General features: G+C 39.4%; 1 protein-coding gene across 6 annotated transcripts in view; it reads right to left on the reverse strand.

The window, feature by feature from the left end:
* The window catches only part of LOC134330970 (rho GTPase-activating protein 26-like), a 166,944-nt gene that overhangs the window by 145,496 nt on the left and 8,932 nt on the right, over positions 1-12,516 (reverse strand). For 4 of the 6 annotated variants that reach the window (XM_063012288.1, XM_063012289.1, XM_063012287.1 and 1 more), the window contains exon 1: positions 10,116-10,571. The exons of the other annotated variants lie outside the window; for them this stretch is intronic. In XM_063012288.1, the coding sequence (XP_062868358.1) occupies positions 10,116-10,269 (154 nt within the window). In that variant the 5' untranslated portion in view covers positions 10,270-10,571. Of the gene's footprint in view, positions 1-10,115; positions 10,572-12,516 lie in introns of those variants that run through there. 6 annotated transcript variants of the gene reach the window in all.

Consider the following 12,516-nt stretch of genomic DNA (forward strand, 5'->3'; position numbering starts at 1 on the left):
GGCAATGAGTGTGGTGAGGGGGATAATATAGTTTCTATCAGAATACATCAGCACACACACAAGCTTTACAATATTTGTGAACTTATCGTCCACGCCAAACCATAATACCAACACTAGATTACAAAAAAATATTTATTAACCTCCAACTTGCTACAGAACAATCTCTGCTGGTCGCGTTGCCAAATCCACTCGGATTCATTTATTTTTCTCTTTGATTTTACGCTGCACATCAGCGCACAAACAACTCTGATCGCTCGCTACTTGTTGACGTGCATTTTTGGACGTGGTATCATTAAACTCACTTCTCGCGTTTGTTTTCATGACAGAACGTAGTTTGGGAGACCAGAGAAGCTTGCCTGCGATCCCAGTTGGTGATAGATGGTGTAGTGTGAAACCCCCTATCGCCGATCAGTCGTGTAGAGAGACTCCCGATTACGAGAGATCCAGTTGTGTAGTGTGAAAGCCACACTGACTTGAAAGACTCCCGATTACAAGAGATCCAGTTGTGTAGTGTGAAAGCCACACTGACTTGAAAGACTACCGATTACAAGAGATCCAGTCGTGTAGTGTGAACTGTACAGCGACCTGACGACTTGGAAAGTCATGTAGTGTGAACTTGGCATCAGGTGCAAGTACAGAGAAAAGCCCTGATGCTTGTCTTCCTCGAGTCCTGGGTGGAGGATCAAGTCAAGTGAGACTAGTGGCTGAAAGGTTGCGTGGTACAGAGCGGGGTTTGATTAGACCTTGAAGGTAACTTGGGGCTGGTCCATGTTTGGCTTTGTAGGCGAGCATCAGTGTTTTACACTGAATGCGTGCAGCTACAGGAAGCCAGTGAAGAGAACGCAGCAGTGGGGTGATGTGGCAGTGTTTAGGTTGGTTAAAAACCAGGTGAGCAGCTGCATTTTGAATGAGTTGCAGGGGTTTAATAGTGGACATAGGAGCACCTGCCAGGAGGGAGTTGCAGTAGTCCAGTTGTGAGATTACAAGTGAGTGGACAAGAATTTGAGTGGCTTCCATGGAGAGAAATGGCCGAGACTTCCTGATGTATGTACATGTACAGTGTATCACAAAAGTGAGTACACCCCTCAAATTTCTGCAGATATTTAAGTATATCTTTTCATGGGACAACACTGACAAAATGACACTTTGACACAATGAAAAGTAGTCTGTGTGCAGCTTATATAACAGTGTAAATTTATTCTTCCCTCAAAATAACTCAATATACAGCCATTAATGTCTAAACCACCGGCAACAAAAGTGAGTACACCCCTTAGTGAAAGTTCCTGAAGTGTCAATATTTTGTGTGGCCACCATTATTTCCCAGAACTGCCTTAACTCTCCTGGGCATGGAGTTTACCAGAGCTTCACAGGTTGCCACTGGAATGCTTTTCCACTCCTCCATGACGACATCACGGAGCTGGCGGATATTCGAGACTTTGCGCTCCTCCACCTTCCGCTTGAGGATGCCCCAAAGATGTTCTATTGGGTTTAGGTCTGGAGACATGCTTGGCCAGTCCATCACCTTTACCCTCAGCCTCTTCAATAAAGCAGTGGTCATCTTAGAGGTGTGTTTGGGGTCATTATCATGCTGGAACACTGCCCTGCGACCCAGTTTCCGGAGGGAGGGGATCATGCTCTGCTTCAGTATTTCACAGTACATATTGGAGTTCATGTGTCCCTCAATGAAATGTAACTCCCCAACACCTGCTGCACTCATGCAGCCCCAGACCATGGCATTCCCACCACCATGCTTGACTGTAGGCATGACACACTTATCTTTGTACTCCTCACGTGATTGCCGCCACACATGCTTGAGACCATCTGAACCAAACAAATTAATCTTGGTCTCATCAGACCATAGGACATGGTTCCAGTAATCCATGTCCTTTGTTGACATGTCTTCAGCAAACTGTTTGCGGGCTTTCTTGTGTAGAGACTTCAGAAGAGGCTTCCTTCTGGGGTGACAGCCATGCAGACCAATTTGATGTAGTGTGCGGCGTATGGTCTGAGCACTGACAGGCTGACCCCCCACCTTTTCAATCTCTGCAGCAATGCTGACAGCACTCCTGCACCTATCTTTCAAAGACAGCAGTTGGATGTGACGCTGAGCACGTGCACTCAGCTTCTTTGGACGACCAACGCGAGGTCTGTTCTGAGTGGACCCTGCTCTTTTAAAACGCTGGATGATCTTGGCCACTGTGCTGCAGCTCAGTTTCAGGGTGTTGGCAATCTTCTTGTAGCCTTGGCCATCTTCATGTAGCGCAACAATTCGTCTTTTAAGATCCTCAGAGAGTTCTTTGCCATGAGGTGCCATGTTGGAACTTTCAGTGACCAGTATGAGAGAGTGTGAGAGCTGTACTACTAAATTGAACACACCTGCTCCCTATGCACATATGAGACCTAGTAACACTAACAAATCACATGACATTTTGGAGGGAAAATGACAAGCAGTGCTCAATTTGGACATTTAGGGGTGTAGTCTCTTAGGGGTGTACTCACTTTTGTTGCCGGTGGTTTAGACATTAATGGCTGTATATTGAGTTATTTTGAGGGAAGAATAAATTTACACTGTTATATAAGCTGCACACAGACTACTTTTCATTGTGTCAAAGTGTCATTTTGTCAGTGTTGTCCCATGAAAAGATATACTTAAATATCTGCAGAAATGTGAGGGGTGTACTCACTTTTGTGATACACTGTAACTACCATGTAGTCAAAAATCCTCTGCTTGTAAAGTCGCACATTTTATCAAAAATAAAAGAGCCAGACTGAGCCTTACTCTCTGTACTTGTTCAGTACATCTGTTACAGATATTTTAGTATGCTGCTGTTCTAGATTTTAAAAAGTGTGACATGCTGTTGGGGATTACAGATACAGACTCAACACCAAACTGAAACTGGGCCCATATGCAAAAGACTGGACAGCACTGGAGAAACTTAGAACATTGGGAAATCTATCAAAGAATGACCATCTTGCTTTAAATTATTTAAGGGATCAGATATTTAACTTCCACAGAAGTCCCAAAGATCCTCAAACACATGTATTTATTTGTAGCCTCAGCTAAGGTCAGTGTCCATGAGTCCACAACACAAAAAATTAGATTTATATGAGGGTAGCAAGGATGTCAGTGCTAAAAATCTCTAAGAGAAACATCAGTGCTACATGCAGACAACAAGCAGAAAGCAAACATCTGTTTATTAAAAGAACATGACAGCAACACTTGAACATGGTGTGTGGGTGCTGTGCTGTCTCAGGACCTGGATGACTTGCCGCTATTGAGGAAACAATTAAAGGAAAAACTCTGTCAGTTATCTGTAAAACTAAGGTCTAATTTGGTTAGCCAAAAGGACAAGAGATTACAGAGATGGGGTCTGCACACACAGCAACTTCAGACTCGACTCGGACTCGTTTCAAATGACTTGTAGACAACAAAAGTCAGCATGTGTTAACATTTGTTACATGTGACAGTATATATATATGGGTAAATGTTCCAGTCAGCTTCCGGTGTAGTGATGAAGCGTCACTCCCTAATCCTCCTTTGGATTGGAATCTCACTTAAAATGGTGGAATACCCTACATAGTGCACTTCACTGGAACAGCTGGGGTGAATGAAACACTCCTACAGAATTGGTGCTAATGGATGAAAGACCGCTTTCTGAACCAGTCAGACCGTCTCATTTTAATTTTTAGTAACAAATGCTGTTATTTGCATTTATTTAGTTTGCGTCACACAGATGATGTTTTACTTCACAACCAGGAAAAGTTTGGAGGTTTTTTAATTATAAGCACATTTACAAAATAATGGATTATATTCCTAATGGGACACACAATAGCATCTGGAAGAACATAAGCTAAGGTAAGCAGTGTTTTTGCTGTATTTTGGATTTCGCCCGCTGTGCCATGATTTTTCGCGCGCTTTTGTATTGCAATGGAAACAAAACGTATCAGTTTAAGCTTTTAACTGGTACCTAGGAAAGTAAAGGCACTATGTAAAACAGCAAAATACAGTTGCTAATCTGTTGTTTTTTATCTGAACTTACATATTATTTGTTTATTTCTATGCTACATTTCCAATATATGTTTTGTGTATATATTGACTCATGTCTTGACTCTAGCCTAAAGACTCGTGACATGACTCGGACTCTAGCCTAAACCTCGTGACTTGACTCGAACTCGTATTTTGTGACTTGTGAACATCTCTGTCATATTATAGAAAGTATTTAGCTACAGTGATTGCCGCTAAATGTGGTGCCAGTTATTAGATTTAGGGGCAATTATGAGGAAGTTGGATAACTTTGTGATGTGTTTTAATCAAGTTTTCTGATCCAAGATAAAACAATAACAGAGGCAACCATGAAGCGGGGCAATATTTTTTCTATATTTATGTAATATATACAGTGTATAAGAAAATATAAACTAGTCACGAGCAGAATTTCCAAAACAACTCAGTAAGTTTGTTTTTACTTTATCATATGACCTTCAATGTCAGCTGAAATATAAAATACACAAGCAAACTAACTGGAGTAAAATTACAGGGCCACAGTTTTAAATCTGAGCATAATGACTACAGCTCAGGGCTAAAACTGAGGACCAGAGCTTTTCATTGTGTGGTAAAATAGCAGGTTGATTGTGTGTTTACATGCACGCCTGCAATGGTTGTTGATGTGTACATTCTGTACAATTAGGCATCGTTAACACAGAAGCTAGTGCTTAGCTGAGAGAATGGACGCTCCAAATGACAGAGGTTTGTACTTAAAGTGTAGCAGTATTGCTGTAGAGTCATGTTGCACAATTTTTAATGAACTTGTTGCCAATTTAGCAGAAAGGAAGAGGTAATGCCAATTTTCTGTTTCTTTTAACCAAAATCCAACTGTTATTAGTCGATGGTTAGCCTTTAACCAGACTTATAAAATCCTATCAAAATCAGGCATGTGGGAAGATGTTTCAAGTAAAATGTGAGGCAATGCAATTCAAATAATGTGCACACAACTGCACTAATCTCAAATACATACATTTACGACATTCAGACGACACTCTTATACAAAGTGACTTACAACTGCTTACGGTGCAGTTGCATTACAGCTTCTTTTGACATCTTTAGATCATAGTGCTTCACAATCAAGTTGTTAGTCAACGTCTGAACCTCTGTAAACAGCAAAGTCTGTATTATGGATCCAACACTGTCAAAAATCTGGCAACCTTTAGGGGAAAACATTTTAAGCGAAAACATCCTCGATTGGGCAGCGTGCTTCACTTTATAAACAAATATTTAATCAATAAATAACTGTAAAGGTGATAACAAATAAACTGTCAAGTAAATAATCCAAATCAAGCAATAACTCTAAATATTTGGGTGTGATACTATCAACTCTCTGTGTTGGGCTGCACACAAAGCTGAGAAGATGATGTTTTAGCTTCCACATAAAAGGTCTCAATCCACACACACAGTACTATAACGTGTGTATGAAATAGTAGCTTTGCCATTAAAAAAAATCTAAGTACACTCACTGTCCATTTTATCAGCTCCACTTACCATATAGAAGCACTTTGTAGTTCTACAATTACTGACTGTAGTCCATCTGTTTCTCTGCATGCTTTGTTAGCCCCCTTTCATGCTGTTCTTCAATGGTCAGGACCGCCACAGGACCACCACAGAGCAGGTATTATTTAGGTGGTGGATGATTCTCAGCACTGCAGTGACACTGACATGGTGGTAGTGTGTTAGTGTGTGTTGTGCTGGTATGAGTGGATCAGACACAGCAGCGCTGATTGAGTTTTTAAACACCTCACTGTCACTGCTGGACTGAGAATAGTCCACCAACCAAAAATATCCAGCCAACAGCGCCCCGTGATCAGTGTCCTGTGATTACTGATGAAGGTCTAGAAGATGACCAACTCAAACAGCAGCAATAGATGAGCGATCATCTCTGACTTTACATCTACAAGGTGGACCAACTAGGAGTTGACAGTGATTGGACATGGTATTTAAAAACTCCAGCAGCGCTGCTGTGTCTGATCCACTCATCCACCACCATGTCACTGCAGTGCTGAGAATGATCCACCACCCAAATAATACCTGGTCTGTGGTGGTCCTGTGGGGGTTCTGACCATTAAAAAACAGGGTGAAAGCAGGCTAAAAAAAGTATGTAGAGAAATAGATGGACTACAGTCAGTAATTGTAGAACTACAAAGTGCTCCTATATGGTAAGCGGAGCTGATAAAATGGACAGTGAGTGTGAAAACAAGGAGGTGGTTATAATGTTATGGCTGATCAGTGTATTTCAGCGTTCTAAACTAGCTTTTACACCAAGTCAGAAGCAAACCATCTGCTAATGCTGTAAGGTTGCACTTACAAAAAATTATCTAGGTTATGATGCACAATATATATACATACAACATACTAATTCACAGGTGCTGACTTTTTGCATTTTGCATTTTTAGCAGCTGCTCCATACTGATGTGAAAAAGCTTTACAGTTTTTCCATTTAAGATTTTAATGCTTAACAGTTTTGTTGTAACTAAAATTATATAAATACAAGAAAAACATTTCCTTGTTTGAGTTGTAGCACTGGGGGGAAACATCTGTAAGCATGGTACATTATTTACTGTAACACCAGAGCTGTGGTAAATGTGTGAATGAAGCTGCCACATGAGCATTAAAGGTTAGATTTGTGTGTGCGTGTGTGTGCAGTTCCTCTCTCAATTTCACCTCCTTTATAAAAATTTAATGGCCTTTTAACTGGCAGCTTAAACAACAATATATTCATTGATTATTGGTATATTAATTACTGATTATATCAATTCACCATTACCATCCCCACAAATAATAGAACATTACCAACCTAAGGATGTAGGCCTATTATACATGAAAGCATTTCATTCATAATGCTTAGTAAGCCAAAAATCCTTGTAGTCCTTCTAATAACCTGTTCACAGTTATATAAAGTATATATAACTTATATTTAAGTACATACACATATAACACTACAAACACATATAACACGTTATAATTTTAGTCGAGGTAGGCTCAAGAATTTGTGCTGGGACTGTTTGCTTTGGAAGGTGGTGGAGAGTAAAGTGGAAATTTTAGCCGGTGTGGATAACTAAATAGAGTTACTAAGGCAAACTGGCCTTAGCAGACACAATTCGAAACACCTGAAGCCCAAACAAACACAAAATATTTTCATGAAATGTGACCACAGTTATTATTATGTGCATGAACATAAGTCATTTAGGAGAATATTGCTGGAGCTTAAATTCTGCAGAAGGTGGAACAAACAATGGAATGCAAAATTTCCTAAATATAATATGTACCATCATATGCACCATTTGCTTAAATTAAATGGTGTTAAAACATCACGAAAAACTGTATGGTCAAGATGTTAGATTTAGCACAAGTTATTTATTTAGAAAACAAAACAACTGGAACAAAACAGATTCTAGTATCTGCTGATAATTCCTAGATCATATTTGATCAGAATTCATTTTCCAACCAGATTCACTGACGGTAATTTGTGTTGTAAATGCCTTTGACGTCGACATGCATTAAATAGTTAGTGGCCAATGTTAATAAGCCTAAGCAAGTTACCAGCACATGTAAGTTAACATTTATTTGTTCACTTATTCATTCATTGCCTGTTTTACTGCATTCATTCACTGCTTTATTCAGGGTCGTGGTGGGTACCATTCACTGGGCGAAAGGTAAGAAACTCCCTGAATAGGTCAGTGCATCACAGGGCAGTACGTTCGCATGTTCACATTATAAAGTTTAGCAGTTTCCAAATTCAATGCTGTTTCAAAACAGCATTTTCAGCTATGATATGGGTGTTTTGTACTCAAGCTACCTGTTATAGTAATGACAGATTTATAACAGGACCGACATTTGACCATGCACAAGAAATTTTGTGTAATATCAATATCATATTACTTTATTTATACTCTTTTTTGCTTAGGGTCTTTAAAATATGTTTATATTACTGTTTTATTGTGTAAACAATCACTGCTGTTCCTTTAAAACATTGTTTATTGTAAACATAATACGAATGCAAAGTTTGCCAATTTCTTTTAACTACTAATCGACAAGCTTACAGCATCCCATTAAAATACAAAACACATCACCGGGTTTCATATCAACAAGTCTTTATATTTATTTAATGAAAATGTTTATTATTATTTATTAGGATTTTAATGTCATGTTTTACACACTTTGGTTACATTCATGACAGGGCAGGTAATTACTGGTTACACAAGATTCATGAGTTCAAGTTTAATGTCAAACACTTGCCTCACTTGCATGCCTTGTACATGTACCCAGAAGAAACCCACGCAGACACGGGGAGAACATGCAAACACCATACAGAAAGGACCCGGACTGCTCCACCTGAGAATTGAACCTGTGCTTGCTGAGAGGCAACAGTGCTACCCACCGAGCCACCATGCCACCCTTATTTAATAAAAAACATTGTAATGTAGTGAAAGTGGCAGTACTGAAGAACAGTAAGATGCACATAAACACAGTAAGCAGAATCAGTTCAGCATCCTCAACTGTAGATTTTAAAAGGCAGACAGTATCAAACATGTCATTACAAGTGCTGACTTAACATGCAAATCAAAATTAATAGAGATGCAGTCATAAACTAAACATTAGTGTACAGTAGTTAATATAAATTAACAGCAGAGTTCTGCCTTTATGTAAAGACCTGATGCAAAATATCCACATCATTTCAATAATTACACAGATCCACATGTGCAGAGAGAGAACATGCAGCCTCCATGCAGACTTCAGACTGATGCAAAACAGCTTTCGTTTGTAATTGCAACATGTAATAGTTCTGTCAGTTATGATTTAAATCATATATGTGCATAAAAAAGTTAGAATTTTGCTCAGATTAAAACGGCAGTGCATGTGAGTCTCAAATCAGTGGTTTAAGCTTATATGTGTGAAGTGATGTATACTTTCACTTTCGGTTCAAATAAAGCGATATATAGGTGTTTTAAATCAAATATAAATGTTTTAACATCCTCATGTAAATATAATACAACATAATGAGTGACAATGTCATCAGGAAAGACAGAATTGGTAATTGCTCATTATTAGCATGACAGCTGACACAAATTTCTGTGCTTTTTTATCAAACACCTTCAATCTACACCCTCAATGTCATCCTATTAATTGGGTGGCACGGTGGAACGATGGGTAGCACTAGGTTCGATTTCCAGGTGGAGCGGTCCGGGTCCTTTATGTGTGGGGTTTGCATGTTCTCTCTGTGTCTGCGTGGGTTTCCTCCCACAGTCCAAAGACATGCAAGTGAGGTGAATTAGAGGTACAAGATTGTACATGACTGTGTTTGACATTAAAGACTGGAAATGATTAAACTTGTGTGACCAGTAATTACCAGTCCCTGTAAAACATGAGGTTAAAAACCTAATAAATAAATTATAAATTATCCTATTAATTAAACACCTGACCTGCAGAGACATTTTAGCACATTTTAAAATAATTTCTCCTAGCCTGGAGTATGCTATTAACCAATGTCTTTAATAAAGATATAAAAATGCAAATGTTGGTGTGTTTTCTACTTGAATAACTGGAAAAAGCACCACACATTTATAAACGCATTTATAAATTCAGGTAACAACATAGTTATAACTGCGCTTACATGTAATGTTACCCAAAATACAGTACCATGAAAAGTCAGATGTAATAGTGTGGGTGTTGTATATTAAAATGAATCCTAAGAATCCATGCCTCTGGCCATTGTTTGTTAGAAGGTTAAGTGATTAAGTCTATGACTGACTGTCTGTTACTTTGGATGCACCAGGGCCCTGTCCATGGTATATACAAGCCATGCGCATAAGCGTTTCTGGTTGTCAGTGGACCCACTTTGACCCTGACCAGAATAAAGTGTTTAAAGAAATTGAATTGAAGAATACCACACAATCTAAGACAACACAATTCTACACACGTTGTTCACGTGGTGTATGAATAAGAGATTACTGGAGCTGTAGGAAATGCTGTAGCAGGAAACCACCGGACAAACCACCCAGGCATGTTTACTAATGCTAGGGCATGTTTGTCAACAAAAAGACATGTAAAGAAACAGGAGTGCTCTTACTTTTGAGAGTCTGGACGAGGTTTTTCCCGTCCTTGATAAGCTCCTTGATGAACTTGTTGGTCTTGTCCAGTTCCAGTTCGTGGGACTTTAACCGCTCTCGGAACTGCGGGCTGTCCAAGTAGCAGTCGCTGAACTCCAGAGCAGGCAATCCCATTATTTAATCTGTGCTTTGGCTGTCCTGTCAGTTAACCCCAACGTTTAACGCAAAATGCAAAAACGACAAACCCTAACCAGTTTAGCATTAATTAGCCTCACATATCGACATGATAAGGTAAGTGTGCACGCTCGAGCGCCGAAACATGCCTCTCTTAGCTAACAATACAATACCCAAACCGCATTCCAAGTACGTAATGCACTCCGAAATTAAAACAATAAAATAAAAATGCCTTCCTCAGAGCTGGTAACGGTAGTGTGAAATTTGGGGAAGCCTTCAGGAGGGTTGACGGGGAACCTGCGCGCCTCTCATAACAACAGGGAGGAGGACAGGACAGGAGGAGGATAAAGACAAACCGCGCTAACAGCCGAGTCCTCCCTCAGCCTTTTAAAGCTTCTCGACTCGCCCCACTGATAATCTTTGATTGACGTGCATCTGAGCCAATCGCGTTGCGGGATTCCCAGAGCGCGACGCTGATTGGATGCTTTGCACGGTATTATAGAATCCACGACTGGAGGCGAGCCGACTCGTTCGGTAGGTGGAGAGTGATGATGTCACTGCAGAGCGGGGATTTCATGTCTGCATATTATTTACATAAACAAAACTGTAGGAACCTCATACCAAGGATGTATTCTTTACAAACAAACAATCATTCTTCATCCTATTTTGTTGTACTCTGAGGAAATCCACTCAGACACAGGGAGAACATGCAAACTCCACACAGAAAGGACCCAGACTGCTCCACCAGGGAATCGAACCCAGGACCTTCTTTTTTCTTTTTTTTTTTTATTTTCTATTTTTCCCACTTTTTCCCCTAATTCCCCCCGTTTGATCCTTGCCTCTGGCCATTGTTTGTTAGAAGGTTTGTTCCAAATATTTTTTTTGAAACTTCATTCCAAGGCTGCATTCTTTACAAATAAATATTCACTGTCTGTTTATCACCACTTTATCCTATTTAGGGTTGTGGTGGGTTCTCTGAGGAAATCCACACAGACACAAGGAGAACATGCAAACTCCACACAGAAAGGACCCAGACCGCTCCACCTGGGAATCGAACCCAGGACCGTCTTGATATGCCACCCTCAGAGAAACAAACATTAATATCGTTTTGAAAAGTCAGATATAACAGTTAGCCGGGTGTGGGTGTTGTACATTAACATGGGTCTTGAGAACCTGGGTTTGATCCTTGCCTCTGGCCATTGTTTGTTAGAAGGTTTGTTCCAAGTATATGGCTGACTGATAATTGGGATACACATCCATGGTATTTTTTATCAGGAACAAAGATGAAAGGAAAACAATTAAATGTTAAATATAAAACAAACACTGCTTTACTTAAAAGTAGGGTTTTAATCAATTTGATCAATTTACCCTTAAGACCAGGGAGAAATTCAAATATACTGTACTACACTACACTATGCTGGTTTCCAACCAGAGCCTAGAGGGGGTCCCATTCCCAGACTACATTTTGATTGATGCCACACTGATTCACGGGAACTGTATTTTTTCACATACTAAAACAGGTGTATTACATATTTACTAACTAGTCAGCTACTTTTGTGCTGCCACATTACCAAATCCTCTCTTTAGACCATTTATAAATGTAATACTGTGCTATAATGTATCTCTAGAATCTGCAGCTACATCATTTTGCTTCAGTTATGAAATACTTTAGAAAGTCATACGGAATCTAAGCTTTGTTGATTTATTGAAATAATTTACTATTGTTTTTACAATAGTAAAAATAACACAGACCCCCCCCCCCCCCATTGTTAATGTGTCAGTTCATAACTTTCCCTTAGGAAAGGTCATAATTGGCCATAAAGAATGTTTTAAACAAAACATGTCAGTAAGAACAATACAAAGCCAAAAACAGTTAGTTACTTTTAAAGAATGCATTTGTACTGCTGTGCAGCCAAAGCCAAAATAGCATTTTCTTCAGGGCTTTAACCAGTGACAGCTTGTTTCAGCTCTTTAAAGAAAAAAAAGATGCAAACATAGAGTATTTCCTCAAGCTTGGGCTATAACCAGATACAGCATTTTTCAGCTCCAGAAAAACCCCCCAAAAAAACAGAGAATGTTTGTGCCTTTGGAGATCTGGACACATTTGGGTTTTTTTTGGAATGGGCCAACCAGTGGAAAAAAAAACACAGTATAGAAAAATGCACAAATGCAAGCTACACTATTAAACGTTTACACCTAAAATTGTGTATACCTTCTACATTACTGCATAACATTTAAAAACTATGA

Source organism: Trichomycterus rosablanca, chromosome 16 (genome assembly GCF_030014385.1).
Source record: "Trichomycterus rosablanca isolate fTriRos1 chromosome 16, fTriRos1.hap1, whole genome shotgun sequence".
NCBI lineage: Eukaryota > Metazoa > Chordata > Actinopteri > Siluriformes > Trichomycteridae > Trichomycterus > Trichomycterus rosablanca.